This window comes from Syngnathus typhle, linkage group LG15 (assembly GCF_033458585.1).
Source record: "Syngnathus typhle isolate RoL2023-S1 ecotype Sweden linkage group LG15, RoL_Styp_1.0, whole genome shotgun sequence".
In the NCBI taxonomy this organism is placed as follows: domain Eukaryota; kingdom Metazoa; phylum Chordata; class Actinopteri; order Syngnathiformes; family Syngnathidae; genus Syngnathus; species Syngnathus typhle.
Window position 1 is genome coordinate 5735312 of NC_083752.1, and position 17905 is coordinate 5753216.

General features: G+C 44.1%; 3 protein-coding genes across 3 annotated transcripts; 1 reads left to right on the forward strand and 2 right to left on the reverse strand.

The window, feature by feature from the left end:
- Positions 1–553: 553 nt before the first annotated feature.
- LOC133168287 (ceramide synthase-like) lies at positions 554–9650 on the reverse strand. The gene is made up of 5 exons (XM_061299746.1): positions 9277–9650; positions 7362–7448; positions 6161–6380; positions 4277–4372; positions 554–4122 (listed from the first exon to the last, which is right to left on the reverse strand). The coding sequence occupies exons 1-5, from the start codon at positions 9396–9398 to the stop codon at positions 3838–3840; spliced, it is 810 nt and encodes a 269-aa protein (XP_061155730.1). The 5' UTR covers positions 9399–9650; the 3' UTR covers positions 554–3837.
- Positions 9651–11714: 2064 nt separating this feature from the next.
- LOC133167667 (uncharacterized) lies at positions 11715–12953 on the forward strand. Its single transcript, XM_061298493.1, has 3 exons — positions 11715–11811; positions 12274–12594; positions 12786–12953. Exons 1-3 carry the CDS (start codon positions 11766–11768, stop codon positions 12827–12829), a joined length of 411 nt encoding a protein of 136 aa, XP_061154477.1. The 5' UTR covers positions 11715–11765; the 3' UTR covers positions 12830–12953.
- Positions 12954–13403: 450 nt separating this feature from the next.
- On the reverse strand, positions 13404–17845 carry LOC133168089 (ubiquitin carboxyl-terminal hydrolase 2-like). Its single transcript, XM_061299342.1, has 12 exons — positions 17546–17845; positions 16711–16758; positions 16501–16618; positions 15878–15989; positions 15677–15787; positions 15414–15478; positions 15226–15329; positions 15072–15152; positions 14916–14994; positions 14724–14831; positions 14531–14651; positions 13404–13915 (listed from the first exon to the last, which is right to left on the reverse strand). Exons 1-12 carry the CDS (start codon positions 17699–17701, stop codon positions 13825–13827), a joined length of 1194 nt encoding a protein of 397 aa, XP_061155326.1. The 5' UTR covers positions 17702–17845; the 3' UTR covers positions 13404–13824.
- Between the last annotated feature and the right edge of the window lie 60 nt (positions 17846–17905).

The window sequence follows — 17905 nt, forward strand, 5'->3', positions numbered from 1 at the left end:
CAGGTCGAAATAGACGACTGGTTAGTGACACGCGCTCTTGCTCCATCCGAACTTAGTTCGATCCCAAGTATGAGGAAATACAGGTGCCTTTATTTTACAATGGGGGTCGTAGTTGTATTGTTTGACGTATATGTTGGTCCCACGGGATGTTGCCGTTGTCGACATTACCGTGTGTTTTTTTTTTCCTGGTCTATTGCTTAGTTGTGTGTTATTGAAGTTAGAAAAAAAAAAAGCATCAGTGTGTGTGTGTGTGGGGGGGGGGGGGGGGGGGAGATTCGTTTGAACGAATCTCTTAGATGAACTGATTATAAAGATTCAGTTCACTTAAAAGAACAGGAATGGACATCACTAACGTGTATCCCATTTATGATGCTCCACGGCTTCAGTTTGAATCAACAGTGCCCCTTAGTGGCGGGGATGTCAAACTACAACATGAACAAAACGTCAGAATATGTCAAGAATCGTTCGTTTCAAGTGACGGGCGTATTTAGCTTCTTTTGAAATATATAATTTCATGATTGATGTCGAATGACAAAATGAGACACACACATGGTCAAAAGACTATCAAATCAATTTATTGATTTTTTAAAGGGGTGCCCAAGTTGAAACGGTATCTCTCACATTTGTTTTTTTTTCCTCACATTTTCTCATAATGCAATCCAGTCCCCAAAAATATCAAGCTACAAAAAAGGTCAAAGTTTGCCATTGACCAGTGAAAATTAAAGAAAATATTAGAACGCAATCAAAAATAAACCAGGGGGTCGTCGGGGCAGGAAGAGATAAAAAGGTTGTGCCGGCGGTGCGTTCACTGACCCCGGGTGTGTCTGGGAAACAAAGTTAATTCCGAGAACGCTACAAATAGTCAAAACAACAGGAGCACAGCAACCAAATGTAAGACTTTGAGTAAGTATATCATTTCCATCAATTAAAATAAACACCAAATAGATCGAAAATCCTAAAATCGTAGCTTAACTGTCAATAAATTAACCGGGGTCAGGTGTCAAAAGTTAATACCACATATTTTTAAAATATGCAATTGAAACGATTGCCAAGTGTATGCATAATCCAGGATATGCTGGTGATGATAAACACAAAGCAACAACCTGTAAATGCCGCCTGCCGACTTCATTCCTTTTTTTCACAAGGCACCGGGAACCAATTTTGGCTCGCTGTCTGCGGATCCCCCTTTCCTCACATCACAGCTTTGATAGTTGTGCATTTTTCTCAGAACATCTGCATGCACATCATAAAACAGTAATGCCGTTGCATTGTTAAAATGCATGAAACTCAGATACTCAATGCAAACATTTAAGCGCGCAGGCGACTAAGATGGTTAGAACGAGCGCTGAGTTGACAAAATGGAAGGGCTTGACAATCACAATCCCCAGAATCAGGATGTTAGCATCAGTCGATAGTTGACAACACAGCATAGGCCCCGCGTTAGCTGGTCTAGCATCAGCTAACCGTGATTTATTTGTAATTAGCTTGTCACTACTGAAGGTTATTGAATATTTTCATTAAAGCTAACACCTATCACGCCGCCCTGTAGCTGCCCCAAAGCCAATGACATCATTTTTCATGTTCATTTTGACATAAATGGGAGGATCCAGGGGAGGAAGAAAAAAAAACCAAACACCTGTATGTATTGTTAGCAGCCTTTTGAAGAGATGGTTTACTGATATTACACAAAAGCTACAATTGCTATAAATATAAGCATGTTCTCCACATTACTACCATGCTAGAATGAACTAAAGTGCCCAACAGTCTTTGGTTTGCCAACCAGTAGAATGACTTTAGGAAGAATTAGAAGACTGTGTGATGATAGTTTCCCATCTGTGTTGTCACAGTGGCATGATACACTATCAACCTCTGAAGTTATCTTCTTCAAACCCTGAGCAGATAGGTCAACTTAAGACGATCGACAAGAAAGGATTAATATGTGTTACACTATTCAGATTTGTGATTTAAAGTCAGCGCTTGGACTAATGTATACAAATATCTGTACTATGTTGCATAAATAAAAGGTTGAGGGCCTTTTCGACAAGCTTTGCCAAAAGGCTGTATGGAAAAACTCAAGATCGGCGATTATCTTTGTTCAAAACAAATATCGGAATTACGGCAAATAAGGCTACTCGACGGCAAATCCACCGGCATTCAATAACTAATAAGAGCAATGTTTTGCCTGGAATGCAACGTGGTAAAAGGACCGGAAATGCTGTCAACAAATTGCTAAACGATACAAACCAGGGCAAGACTTAAATCAAATGAACTTGACATTGGTCTTGTAAACATGCGCCGTTAACGTTGTTTTGCATAGATTCTAGCTTTCTGGGGGGAGTTTAATACAGAGCCCGTTAATCCATTGAGTCAGTTTGTCATCTATAAAGCTTTTACAGTATACGACAGAATCCAAGTGAATTGGTGGGTTAACTACCAAACAGTGCAGCATTCTGAAAATAAAAGTTGTAATCTACGATATGATTAGCGGTAGCTACGAGTCGCTGATAACCCGCATCGGAGTCAAAACAGAATGTGCCTTTTCTGCACAACCCGGCAGGATATTGCTCTGTTTCGGCTCCGATTGAAATATTGCTGAGTCGGCTTCATCGCCCTCCCCCCCCCAATTCCAGAACAGCGACGTAGGGTGGGCTTAGGGTAAAAGGGGCTAATGATGATAGATTCTGCTTGTGTCAAGTAGTTTAAAGGTTAGATATATTTGTGATCATGTAAATCTCTAAAAACCTGAAAGTGTATAAAGCCCTCAAAGTCTTGCCAGAGGCTTGCACTAACCAGCTAACACTAGCTCACCTTATTGCTCTTCTGAGGCACCGGCTTGGCTTATTTTAGGGCAAAAACTTCATAAATATTAGCTATCCAGTGGATCATTCACGTTAAAATCGATTATTCTTCATCTAAATATATGGACGACAGAAACGCCTAGCATACAGTGCTAATACTGTATATACCCTGGATGCTAGCATTGAGTCATCTTCGCTTAATACTGCTTATCACATTTCAAAGAAACCCCTTTTGTCTGTGCGATTAAAATCTTGTGTATAATTTGCCTTCTCTGGATTCAACTAGAAAATACATTTAGATTTTCCACAATCTGAATTTTAGGCTCAGATCTATGTATTTTTAGAGGAAAGAAATGCAAATTACCTGCAATATTTCAATCCTGTTTCAACTATTGCGTATTGGACAAGCTAATGTATCTTCCATACATTTTCTATACGACTGAGTTTTTATATATTATTCATTTTCTGCTGTATTTCTTATTTTTGATCTGAGCCCACAATCTGTAGCTTTTCTATTTTTTGTGCAAGTTTGATTAACCTCCCAAAAAAAAAACAAATGAGTCACTTTTTTCTTTTTTGGAAATCCAATTGGAAACGAAACTAACGACTGATGCACAGATTGATAAAGTGAGTCGGCGGAAAGACAACGACAGAGTCGCCACTCTTTCCAAAGAAAACGATACAAATAAATACTTGTCGTAGCGACCGCACGTTCGCACTGTAACAGACCTTCACTGCAAATGGATAAAGATTGTGTCCATCACGCGTTTGGTTTTCTTCTCGTCCGGTGGTGTGAACCACCGGCAAGATCCACAGCCGGCTGGAACAGGCTTGAAATGCCAAACATCAGTAGTAGTTGTTGTTTGAGAGAAAGAAAGGGAGGTCCGCTGTAAGCAGCAGATTCCAAACTTGAAGGGTGAAATTGTGCAAGGTGGGGTTAGACGTCGCCGGTCTTCCTGGGCTACAGTACAATGGTGGGCGCTCAGATAGGAGAAGTACAGTAGTTGTGTTAAGAATGCGTGTCGACGCTGGCCGGAGATCACTGCTTCTTAACCGAGGGCGAGGGCGGCTGCCGACTGCGCTGGTACAGCCGGTAGCCCTTTCGGCAAAGCAGGACGAACCAGTAGACCTGCGGCGCCAAGATGCAGGAGTTGCCCAGGTTGGAGGCCAGCGACAGGTGGAAGGGCACGGCGTAGAGTGGGATGCCGTAGTGGCGCCCGTAAGCCCAGTACATGTAAGGGAAGAGCGCGATGCGGCACGCGAAGAAGGTGAGCAGCACCATGCCGCCGTTGTACTTGTGCAGCCAGCCGTCCTGCAGGCCCAGCTGGAGGGAGGAGAGGAGAGCACATTTGTTCCCACTTCAAATTAGGATGTGTTCATAGTCTCGCTCAGATATTAGCCAGACTCAACCGTCCACATGTTCCAAACTTTTGTAGAAGATAAAGCAGACACAAGATGGTGTGCCCGTGCCGCCTCACCTGAATTAATATCTTGCCCAGGGAGACAAAGGGCGTGCTGAGCTCGGTTAGAAACAAGGTGCCGATGAAGAAATCTCCCTGGTCCTTACGGAAGAACTGAGGAATGGAAAGAAAAGTAGAGAAGAGGGAGGGCATCACACACCGGTTAGGAAAAGCAAACATAGGCTTACTTGGTGGAAAATAAACACAGCTGGCATCCAAGGACAAGCTCTGGGAGCATTGACTACATATCTCTGAAACACTTGATTCGGGATTGAAAATAATAAAAAACAACATCATGGCATCTAAAATCTCTTTTCCATTGAAGCCTTTAACACGACATCCCAGCGAATAAATCTGGGCTCCATTAAGACGGCTCGCTTTCTAACGACGGTCGTACTTCCTCAAGTTTATAAGCTTTCCCGCGCCATTAGAACGCCATCGACACAAGACTTCATACCGGAAAAACCAATCTGGCTTTTATGCAGACAGACTGCTTAGACGTACGTAATTAGCTGTACTATAAGTCGGACAACAAACACATGTTTTTTTTTTTTTTGCTGTTGTGCCCTGAAACATTAGCATGTGTTCCTCTGCTAATTGTCTAACTTCACTTTAACTGGTCCTAAAACTGAATGGGTCCTTGATCATCCATTTAACCTGAGGGCTCCTGAACAGTGATTATTCTGGAGGTGGTTGCCGCTCGCGATATACGTCGCTTTCTATTGTTTTGTGTCGCGGCTCTTGAAGCGAGCACGCTTGACCTCTTATCGGGAGAACAGCACAAGCAATTGAAGCAGTGACACTGAACACTGAATTGAATAAAGCCCCCCATATGGCTCAAGCATGAGACGCTTTTCAAATATTGACCAGCGTGGTAGGCGACGCCATCTGACGAGACGGAGACAAGGGACAAAAGCTAGTCAGCTAGCTACCTCACTACAGATAAATAAAAGATAAGCCTACTCTGTCATCTGCCCACGAAAAGACTGCCGGGAACTTAACGCCGCAGCTACCTGGGTGGACTACCTCACCCTCCCCCCCAGGCAGAAGTAGTCCAACCGAGGCCTTCGAAGACGGGTGAAATTCACACGGCGCCTTTAATTATGAGCTAGTTTGCCTGCGGTCTTGGAGAAGAAAAGGATATTTGCGGATTGATGCTGGCCATCTGTGTGTTTGTTTTCCCAGCACGCTAGTTAACCTGTGTGCCAGCCAGTAAGATGCGTGACACGCTTAATCCTCTCACAAAAAGAGACTGAAACGCTCACCTATTTTAATATGGCTCTCCTTTTAAGGCGAGCCAGGCGACGATCGGTAAATCTCTCGCTCGCGTGACTTAACTCGGGGTAACCCGGCGAGAAGCCATGTTGTCCAGCAAAAATGTCTAGGACCTTTTCTGGGCAAGGAATTTTTGTGAGCGTGCTATGACGTTTCAAACCTGACATTTTTCAAATGAATTTACCAGTTTGAATTGGCAGACGGGTGACGAGTTAAGAGAGAACGATTGCAGCTGCAACTAAATTATGTAGCGTAATGCGATCGCTCTGCTCTTCTTTTCGCACTCCGACAAGCAAGCATGTTTCCATCTGCCCCACGCTTCCCTCCGCAAATTGACTCAATGCTCATTTGATTGTCACAATCAAGTGTTTTGTTTTTTTCCTGAGCTTTGATGCTTTGGCGGGAAGCGCATTCACACACTTGAATAGCAACGCTTTTCTTCCGGAGGAGCGACTTCCTGTCCATTCTTAGAGCATCCATCTCCGGGAGCGTTACAATTGTAGGGCGGCGTTTTTGTTCCCCGAAAGAATCTTATCAAGAATCAAATTCATTTCTGCCGGTGGACCATTTGCGCGATGGCGCGTTCCGCAAACAAAATGTCGTTAACAATTGGGCCGCTTGGCTCACCAGCGCGAACGGCAGCAGGATGGTGAGCAGGGCGATGTGATGCAGCACCAGCAGCGACTCCCGCTGCACGAAGGCCTTGATCGTCGTCAGGGAGTGGCACTTGAACTCCTCGTGCCCTTTGACCCGGAAGCGGTGGTAGTGGCTGAGGTACATGGCCAGGAGGTCGTACGTCATGTAGGGCACGCCGTACCAGATGACAAAGTGGGTGGCCAGCCAGTGCCTGGAAAAAGAAAACGAGTTAGGGACACTCGCCTCATATTCCATATGAATGGAAACGTCTTTGTGGGAAGGTCAGCGGCGGTTTTACGAGTCGGACTCGCTTGCGGATGGATGAGTGCTGCTTGGCTGCTAACTTGACATTTGATGGCGAGGTTGGAGCGTGTGCCCTTGCCGCGACAACGTTACATAAGCGCATAAAGCGGCATAATAAACAGTTCCCATGACCTAACGAGCGCTGACTGACTATGGGCACGGTTAATTACGCGGACAGTAAAGCCGCAGGGGCAGAGCCGGGTCGCTGCCCTCTGACCTTCGCTGGAGTTCTTTTGCTCTTAAGGCCATCGGGTGGCGATTCCGAGCGCGGTCAGGTATAACAAACAACGCGGCTCGGTAGGACTCGAATGGCCGAGCCGATGCCACTATCGCTTTGGCTCAACTTAGCCTAAAGCTGCTGTTGCCAATATCTTCAAGCCAAATGCATCTTTCACAATCATCCTTTAGGTCTATTTTTTTTTTTTTTGAGGTTGTTGTGATGTGGAGTAAAGTGTTATGCCCAAGGCCGGAGGCAGCGACAGATTGTGATAGGGTATTAAGTGTAGTCGGACTGCAGAGCATGTGTTTGATAAGCCCCCCCAACACACACACACCGGCCTTGTGCGCGTCACAGGACAGCAGAACTGAGCAGCGCTGTGAAGGAATTAAGCCCACAAGGGTAGGAGAGAGGAGGGGCCTGTGGAGATTAGAGGCCTGAAACTGGGACTGCCCGGGTCTGGCCGCTGACTCAGTAGGATTACCAGGCTAGCATTACCTTACATTCACACTTTCCTAAAAAAGGAGAAAAAAAAACAGGGCCTGCCCGCTTCAAGCCGAGCATAAAGTTTACAAACATGCTAGCTGGCACAAAGACAGCCGGAACAATCCGATTAATGTTACACGTTGCAGGCAGCTGTTGCGTGACTCGACATCTAACTAACCAACCAACCTGTCATCGATGACGTTGCCCCTGCACGATGACACCACGATCACTCCTGCTGTGGTTGCCATGACGGCATGGATGGACGACACCAACCTGAGGAGGAAAAAAAGACACTCAAAAATGATAAGAGCCGACAAATTCTGAAGGGTCTTACAGCAGCCGCGCTAAGGAGATTTGAGACATTCCTAGCAATATTGTCACCTTTTCGCTGCAGACTCCAAAAACTATGGCGAGATGTTGAAACAATGGCCAGTTTGTTATATGGCGAGCTGAAGCTGCCGTGCTAATAATCTGTATTGGCGCGCCGCCACTGTGGTCACGTGACGGCCCGACGACCAAGACCTCAAACCTGATCCCAAGTCGACCTACACTTAACAGGCTTTTGTTTACATTTAACCCTCAACGAGAACCAGATTTGTGCACAGTCCATTTATTGTGTGCGCGCCAGCCGCCCTGCCTTGCCAGCGTGACCACAAAGCAGCGAGAGTGGAGGGGAACAGGAAAAGGGCAAAGAATTCCTCGCCGCCCTGCTGGGTAATTCGCTCTTTCCTGCCACGCAAACCTCGGCTCGGCGTTCACTCGTGGCGTGCCGCTTGCTATTTCACGTGCCGTCACACTCAGAATATGTGTGGGGGGCAAGGCAGCCAAGCAAAGAGTACATCGGAGTACAATCAAGCCAATCGAGCTATTCCCATCGAGAAAATCCACATAACTGACTTTCACATAGAATCTTTGGAAACGGGAAGAATTTATAAAACGCTGGTCAAGTATTTTCATGAGAAACTGCGCTATATATGAACGGTCTCGTTCAAATGTAATGTATATATCAATTTCTTTGTTTTGGTTGTTAAACAATCTAGACAACAGCGCCATCAGAGATGTAAAGGCCAGCGGTATTCTGGAGATGCCAAGGAGACCCACATTTGCGTGTTCCGAGGATTACACAAGATGAAACCTGAACCACTTGTGGTTTGTTCCGCTTGGGAAGTGGTCAAACGTTTGGGGCCATCAAAGTACACAATGTCTCCAGGGCAAGGACGTCAGGGTTAACATTTTGTTTCTCGCCCGATAAAACAAGCAGCGTGACATGGCCCTCGGCGGGAACGCTCGGCGAGAGAGAGAGCGGTTTCCCGTCAGATGAGCATTAGTGGAAATAGGGAAGCATTATTCAGGGGCACAGCTAACTCAGCAGCAGCAGCAGCAGCAGCAGTGAGCCCAGGCTTGGCTCGGAAGAGGATTAAAGCAGGGTGACTGCGGACCAATGAGCGCTCGAGTGCACGCACCAGTGTGCAATATGAGAGCTTGTCATTCGACGATTATTCTTTAAAGTCGTGATCGTGGCAATCTCAGATTCAATTGCAGATATCCGCTTCATATTGACTTGGATGACCACTTTAAAGCAGGGAGAGGGAGGGAGGGGGTTACTTAATTCAGAGCCATACTAAATGTATTTGTATGCTGAAAAGAAAACAAATGAGCTCTGTTAGAAGACAAGCAGTAGAGAAAACGGATGGGTGGATTTGTTATTTCCTTTTGCCCTTATGAGCTTTTTAAACAGTTGTACTGCATGAGAATTACATAAGTGAGGTGCAGCCGGGGACCCCACGTAACTCACGGGCTAGGCTAACTCTTTCAGGTCTTTAACGTAAGCAAAGAAGCCGTCACAGAGATAACTATTTTTTTCGATGAACGCATACGGTCACGAGACTTGGAAGCCAACGTTCCTAAACAGCGCCGAGTTGGAACACAAAACAATGGAGGAGAAACAAGCTAGCTGAGAACGAACGCTCGTTGGACAGCGACCAGAGCAGACCAAACCACCCCCCCCTTTCCAAAAAACAACAACAACCATAAACCCCGCAATGAATGAAGCAAGAAAACACTCCACACTTAGCAACATAAGGGTTCCCCCCCCCCTCACCTTTCGCTAACGAGCACCACGTCGGCATCACTCCAATTCTTGAACACTCGAGGCAGGATCTTCCTGAAGGCGAAGAACAAGCCGGGGAAAACTACGGCGCCACAAGCTAGCACTTGCAACATCTTGACCCTTTTTTATATTGATTCGGGTTTTTGGGGGGGGTTGTGTGTTTGTTTTGGGGTCGTCGCTTTAGAAAATAAAAATCCCGACTCGACTAAACCCTTCTGCTTATCGACGACGCTTCACATGACACGCTGATGCATTCCGTCGTCTGGCCCGAGCTGGTGGTGCTGGTGGCGAGTTTTTAGTCCACCACCATCCGGGACGAGGTTCTCCTACTTGCTTCGCAGCAGCAGCAGCACCGCTACTGTGAAGTTAACGGGCGGAAGTACATCACGCTTCCTCCCGAGGTTTCAGAATAAAAGTATGGTACATTTCCGCTGAGGTGATTTGGCATTTTGACAAATGGCCACCTGATGGCGCCAAAGTACAGAAAGCACAAAGGCAACTTTGAAGTCATCTCTAGGGAAGTTCAACAAGAACTTCAACTGATACACAAAACATTACAAAATAAAATGTAATAATAAAAAGTAAAAAATGTGCAAGTGTGTTCAGTTTTACATCTGCCAGTCAAAATATTCAGGTTTATAGATGATAGATCCCATGATGCTTTTAATTGCTTTTTGTTTTTGTGTGTTAATTTAAGAGTGCAGTGAGACATTCAATTTTATTAATCTAAATTAAAAATGGAATAAGCAAAGTGGCCTTATTGAACAATAGAAACCAAAAATATACAACTATCAACTACGCACAAATTTCACATTCATATTATATAAATGACATTTGGAAAATAACAAAACACAACCAAGTATAAATAAGAAAAAGTACTGGAAATTTTAAACATGACTACCTGATTTAAAAATTGAGCAACCACCAGGCAAGTAATATGTTGTACAGTTTTTATGATAGCAACTTCTTCCTCAATAAACTTAGATACTGCAGTAAATTTATTTCTTTATTGCTTTCTTATTGCCTTTCATCACTTGTTAGATGAACTGGGCTAAAGTGAATTTTATTCATTTTGTGTCCGATTATTTTTGATACAGAGCTGTATCAAAAATAATTGGACACAAAATGAATAAAATTCACTTTAGCCCAGTATCTATAATAAAGTATCTAATGATTAGATCGATCAGTCTACTCAATGAAGTGTCCGCTAAACGTGTCCCATCAGTTTCATTTTCAACAAACCAACATTTTTATAGTTTATGGGGAAAGAGGTCCATCCTCCATCAACTTGAGCTTACCAGTGTGGTTATCAGTACTACTGGAAAACAAAACTCTGTCTGCTTTATCTGTGACCACCTTGTAAAGCAAACAAGTTCTTAAATGACTCAAGTTCACATTTTTTTCATCCATCCATCCATCTTCCGAACCGCTTTGGCCCCACGGGGGCCGCGGGCGTGCTGGAGCCTATCCCAGCCGTCATCGGGCGACACCCTGAACCGGTTGCAAGCCAATCGCAGGGCACACAGAGACAAACAACCATTTGCACTCACACTCATACCTAAGGACAATTTGGAGTCTTCAATCGGCCTACCAAGCATGTTTTTGGGATGTGGGAGGAAACCGGAGTGCCCGGAGAAAACCCACGCGGGCCCGGGGAGAACATGCAAACTCCACACAGGGAGGGCCGGAGGTGGAATCGAACCCGCACCCTCCTAACTGTGAGGCGGACGTGCTACCCAGTGCACCACCGAGCCGCCCACATCTTTTTTTACTTTATTATTTTTAGCATCGATTTTCATCTATATCCTCACAAATCACATGAGATATCTTTACAAAAATTACATAAATACAATTCAGATGAGATGATACAGCAAAATGGTTTCCATTTACTTCTTTTTTTAAAAGAAAACTTAAAAGTTATCTTGCGACAACATACAGCACCAATGAGGAAGCCATAAAAATCCAGATATAGCACTTGTGTTGGGCAATGTATTTGCATTGTGTGTGTGTGTGTGTGTGTGTGTGGGGGGGCTGGGTAACATGATGACGGTTCAATAAGGGGAGAGTCCTAGATAGGGGCTATTGATAAAAGGAGCCTCGCAGAGCGGCAACCACGGTCATCCTGGAGTCAAAACCAAGAATCTCAGGTGAGCTAACCTTCCATTGGGGATGCTTTAGGGTTCTGGGTTTTGCCAGAACCCACATGGCTTCTACATTGGAAGGGTTTTGTCATTTTGATGAATCTGCAACTGTAACTTATATCGTTGACTAGCAGAAGAAATTTCGGATAGACTAAAAGATTCGGGTTTAATTTTCCACAGCAGGTTGTAAATATCTCAGAATTACCTGGCGAGTGATTGTTTGTGGTTTATTATACCAATTTGCATAGGAAAGAGATTTTTCTGGTGTCGTTTCTTCTCCTGCAGAATTTTTCTTCTAGACTTCTCCTTGGTTTTCTTTCCTCCAAGACTCTGAGCAGGATGAAATCGGATCTCCTCACCCTGACCTTATGCCTCCTCTGTACAGGTACGATAATACAAAAATATTTCTTTAGAAATCTTAAGAAAATTGACCAATCTTTACATTCAAAAGTGTTAAAAATGACCTCCATTTCAAGGAAAGGTCAAAAGCAAACTTTGGTAGCGTTTCCTCAAGCCAAATCATAAAAATGCATAAGCTTATCATGTTATAAATATCAAGATTGTTTTGTCAAAAAAGGGTTTGTCCTTTTCAAGAATTCCATAATAGTCACATATTAAGCTGTGCGTGGGATCAATGCCTCACTCACACATTTTCTATGAGCGGGCTATACTGGACTTGGCCTTGCGAACACACGGTACTGACATGAGTGGCGTCCCACAGGAGTCATGCATGAGTACTCCCATTATTTCTCTAATTATATGAAAGTAATGAATAATTGCTATGAGCTGTACTCTTAGCGAAAAAAAAAAAAAAAATCACAACTGCTCCACAAATTTGCGTCAACAGCCATGCTGTGCAGAGGGCAGACGGCCACACCTGCTCCTGGAACGAAACCACCTACACCCAGTACAGGGCCAACTACGAAATCAACTACACCCAGTACAGGGCCAGCTACAACCCTTCCAGGATCTACCACGCCTGGTCCGGGCTCGACAACACCCACTCCAGATCCAGGATCTAGCACGACTCCATCAACGGCTGGACCTACGCCACCAAAAGAGACTAGCCCCGCCACTGAGGGTAAAGGGCCGGAGGGATCCGAGGGGCTCTCAGACGGAGCCATCGCGGGCATCACAATCGGTTCTATTGCCGGTGTGGCTGCTATCGGTGAGTCCAGTTTGAATTGAAATGCTTTCTTTGTCTCCTCAAGGACATGTGAGCGAGCTAAGGGATTTCCAAATTTCTGAAAAAATTTAGATTGATAAGAGAAGCGCATCTGGAAGTAAAAAAAAAAAAAAGCCATATTAAATAGGTCAATACTTATTAGCAGACTATGATAATAAATGTTCTTCTTTCAGGCGGTGGGATCTTTGGAGTCCTCAGGTATACTGGGAGAGTGTGAGAAGTTAAGACTGCTGCATCACTTCTCATTTTCTATTAATTATTTGCTAATAAGAGAAAAAAATGAATTCCATTTATACAGGATGTGTTCAGGACATTTATTTGCACTTGTACATTTGAATTAAAAGGGCTACTTGTGCATGACTGTGTTTTTAAAAAAAATATATATATTCCTTAAACTCGTGTTTGCCTCATATTATTAACCATGACAATTTGGCTACCATCACAAATTCGAGTTCGCAGGCTAAAGTCCAGCTGTACTTACTATAAAAACGTTCCTATAAAGAATAGAACACAAATATTGAAACCTTATTAAAATCGGTAAGTGCAATATAAGACCATTAGATGAGGTGAGGCTTCGTCACTCGTGTTGGTTGGGGTGGAGATGGACTTTACCCTACATCAAAAAGCTCTTTTGGAGTTTATGGTCACTAAGGCCATTAGACCGTGTGTCAACACAGTTGCACTTAAGTCAAATCAATGTGTATTACGTCTTTGTTTTTTTTTTTCAAAAATACAAGCATATGCATTTTGGGGAGTCATATTCATTTTGAGCAATAAAAAGCAAAGTCAGGTAAGTTCGCAATGGCTTTTAATTGTTAATAAAAACAAACATGCACACACGCACGCATTGAGCACCATTTTTTTCCTTGTTGCGCTGCGTTTGGTGTTGTACGTTAATCGCGCTGTACAAAAATAAAGCATCATCTCTCCTTGGTGATGAGCTTTACAAAGCACTGTCAAGTTACCTTACCTCTCGCCTCTGACAAAATAAATAAAAACACGGCAGTCAAGTTTGACAGCTTTTTGTGTCTCCAAATGTCCGTGTTTAGAGTGCATAAGAAAAAAAAAACTCCTCAATCATGGTTCATGGATTCCAGTTCATCCCATGACCCGTCTGTCACAGTCTGAGCCACAAGGTGGCGCTCTCCTCCAGCAGTGAACCATTTATGTCGCTTGTTTTTTTTGTTTGTTCTGTTTTGTAACTGGGGCCGTCTACAGGTGAAACGTCTGGTTTTTGGCAACTTCGTAGAAGAGGATGTAGGCATTGCTGCTGCGTACCTGGCTGGAGGACATGTGGCTCACCCTACACATACGGGGGGGAAAAAAAGACCTCTGTGGTTAAAATGCCACAATTTTGATAAGATTGCCTAAACAAGCTAAGCGGAACTTTATGAGAAGTCATAAGGTGATTAGTTTAATGCCTAATTTAATAGAAAATGGACAATAAGCGCAAAGGTTGATAGATTAATCTCTATACCCCAGCTCAATACCTAATGTCCGTAACCCTAATTTTATTGCACGTTTGTTCAGTGATAAAATGTTGACATGAAATTTGTTAGATGCCAGTGCACCTCAGATCTCCACCGCTAGATGGCGGTACACACCAGCCCACAGATAATTGACCCCACCAAAGTTCCGGACAGTCAGGTTTTGTGCCTGCGTTTATGGTCTTTGCAATTAAGGTGGAGAGCAAATATATCTCTTATTTAAAATATAATGTGTGTACTTTTGTGCGGTGATTTGTGAGATCAAACTTTTCGATTCATCGCTTTTGCTTTCAATTCTATAATTTGTGATAATAATGTAAGTCTAACAAGACACATTGAGAATAGAAAACGTATCCGGGTTTTTTTCTGGGATTTTTCTTACTTTTATATAAAAAAAGACATTGATGTCTTTGTTTTTATAGGAAACTGACCTGCAGTCATTGAAGCCGTACCATTCGCCAACAATGGCATTTTTGCAGTAAGATGTGTAATGGCCGCCCAGCGTGTTCCCCCAGTGGTTGGACACGGCGTAGAGGTTATACATGGCGCGGTCTGCAGGGGAAGACAAACAATCAAAAACGAGCAAAGTAGCCAGAAGGTTCTCCAGGAGGCCGCGGTACGTACCGCTGCTGTCGGACGCAAACTCCCTGAGGTCCAGCTCTTTGAGGGGAAAGTCGACGTACGTTGACAGCTTACTGGCTCGGACGTTGGACTCAGAGAAACGCTTGAGGTCTGAAGATGGGGGGGTGAGTCAAGGAGGTCATGTCGGTGTATGAAGTTACTGATTAGGATAGGTGTTTTTTTTTTTAAGGATACGAAGCACAAGTATCTGAGGGAACTTCTGAATACTGAATCGTTTGGTGCATTTCTGCCTGCTTTTGCATCCGTTGCAAGTCTGCGTGGGAGGGAAAAAAAAGAAGTGAGGGCCCGAACATTCTCTCGAACCACAAAAATGAGGCGTCAAGATCTTACCGGCCTCTCATCGCCGTCCAACACGTCCTCCTTGGTGAAGAGTCTCAGGCAATCTTTCAGAGTCACCTCGCCCGAGGTCATCTGCATGTGGACGCAACACAGGTGAGACAGCCGCAAATCTATCCACGTGGGAAAATGTTTGTGCGGTTCTGACCGATGCGATGGGAATGGAAAGGTCCCAGAAGGGCTCGAAGACGTCGGAGCGGAAGCCGCATACGGTGCAGGTCAGGGAGCTTTTCAGCTGCCCGACAAACAGATCTAAAACATGCAACAGTAATCAATTTAGTAACGATAGCATCACCAGGATGTTAATTGCCAGGCTAATGCTAAACCAAGCCTTACCCACAACTTTGCTATCCTCCCGCTCCAAATACATGCTCCACATTCGTTTGGCTTTGTCCTCGTCACTGGGAAAAGAATATTTAAAAGTCAACTTTGAAGAGTTTTACTATCTGACTGAGAAAAAAATTAGGCAGAAAAATGCTGAGGTCGTTTTAAAAAATAGGTTAACACGATGTTCAAGAAAGCGATCATAAAATTCCGTTTTGGTTTTATGGTCATTGAGTGACTTATTAGGAGCAGAGGTGATCCACGTTCAGACTTACGAGAGGTGGTCAAAGTCCTCGACGGACGCACCGGGGCACTCCGTCACTCGGTTCACCTCGTTGTGGAGGGCGTCCAGTAGGAAACGCAGAAACTCCTGGGCGTCTTGCTGACTGCAGAAGACAGACAACAGGTGGAGGTCAGCGAGTTGACTCCAAAAGGGAAAGAAAAAAAAAAAAAATTGTGGCAAGAACTGCACTTACTTGCAACCTGCAAATTTGGGAGCGCAAATCTGAACCTGGCTCCGGAAATCGGAAGGGATAAAAGTCTCATTGTTGACTGACGTCCACAAGCTCTGAATCAGCTTGGCGAACTCTAAGAGGGAACAAAAATGGTTGACAAAAGCAATATTTGCCTTCAACGACTAACAAAAACACCTTCAATGGTTTCTATCAAAGGTCATCTAATCTCTTGTAAGTTAATGCAAACACAAGAACAAAACCTACATTTGACCTACTGTACTTGGGCGTCATAAAATGAGTCAGCGCCCTTATGCAACCAATGCCTCATATGCTTGCTTGTCATACTATCAGGCTGCATGATAAGAGCCAAGTACCGCAGAAAATTTTATCGTCTTGCACAGGAAACAAGAGCCAACTTAGGTAACATTCAATGATAATGTTGGGATGTTTTCGTATGATAGTCGAGGGTGAATGGCAGTGGGCCTAGATATGATCTCTGTGGGACTCCATGAATGTAGGACAGTGGAAATGCAATAAAACGCTGGGAGCTTTTCTAATGATAGGATAAGAATGAATAACATGGGACCTATCTGGAATTCCCAAACATCTCACAAAATGTCCAGAAACCAACATGGGCATGTTACCTTCGACAAGGGCTGAATTGGTCCTGTCGTTCAGGTCTGTTCGATGGACCTCCCTCAGGCAGTAGTCCCTCAACTCTGGAGTGTTACTCAAACACTGGAGGATGGAGTTCATAAAACACTACAAATACACACAGAGAAAAACAAATATGAGATAAATTGAACTTGTGTGGAGGGTTGTGTGTGTAGTGAGAGGCATTCAGGGACACTTACCGTGTTTCCCAGGTTCTTCAGTCCCACCAGGCCTTGTGGACTCTGCTTCTGCTCACAGAGAAAGAGTTTAGGTTATTTTCTGTGGATTGGATTGTAAAATTCTGGGAATTGAGAAGTTATGGGAATACAGCAGGAATATACTAAATTGAAGGTTCAACACATTTACAGTAAAAGCCCAGACCAATCATTCATCCAGCGTGACTGCAAGCCAGAGGGCAATGCAGTTGGTCACGCAATCTGCAGGCGGCCGATTTCCACATGCTTGGTCTCGGTACACGCTGATCCGTCGCCAGGACGACCGTGACATCACCAAAAACACGGGACGCGGGTTCAGCCAGGAACATGACGCGGTGTCAAATTGCATCAGGTTCCGAATTCATCAATTTACTATAACCCACAGAAGCTGCTTACTTTCCTGTTTCACTTGTTGTTATACAGTTGGAAAGCAGGGCTTTTATTATTATTATTATTATTATTATTATTATTATTATTATTATTATTATTATTATTATTATTATTATTATCGCAGCTGATAAGATTAGCCTGCCCTTCGTATCGAGAGTTATCGGGTCTTGTTATGAATTGTTTTCTAGCGTGTTACGTAGTTAAGATACAGGACGGACCGACCACTTCAGATTACAAAAGGTCTCTTGTTTTGTCAATAAATCTAAAAGGTCAAAACAAAAGATAGAAATTATACGAGAACAGAAAAGCTGCAAAAGAATGAGTTTTGTGTGCGTGTGCATAATAATAATAATAATAACAATAATAATAATGAATGCACGCTTCCGAGAGTAATGCAAACAAATTGTAGATATCATTCAGAAGCGCTCACCTTGGCTTGGTTGATGATGAGACCCATGAAGGTGGACATCAGCTTAGAACGAGACAAGGACGGAGCCATACGTCGCACGTTGGATTTCGCCGCCGATAGAGCGACAGCCGGCTTCTCCGGTGCCGTCACCGTGTACGAGTATCTTGGGGATGGCATGGTGTGCAACGCTCCAAAACAAAATAAAAATGACAAAAACAAAAAAGTCCAATGGTTTTAAAGATGCGTACACGATGAAGGAGGGAGTTGTATGTGAGACGTTGCGAAGCTACCAAGCATATTAAAACATGGCCGAATAACGAGCGCCTCTGTCGGTTTTACTGTGGACCTGAACGCCTCTTCACCCTCCCCTCTTGGCTAGGG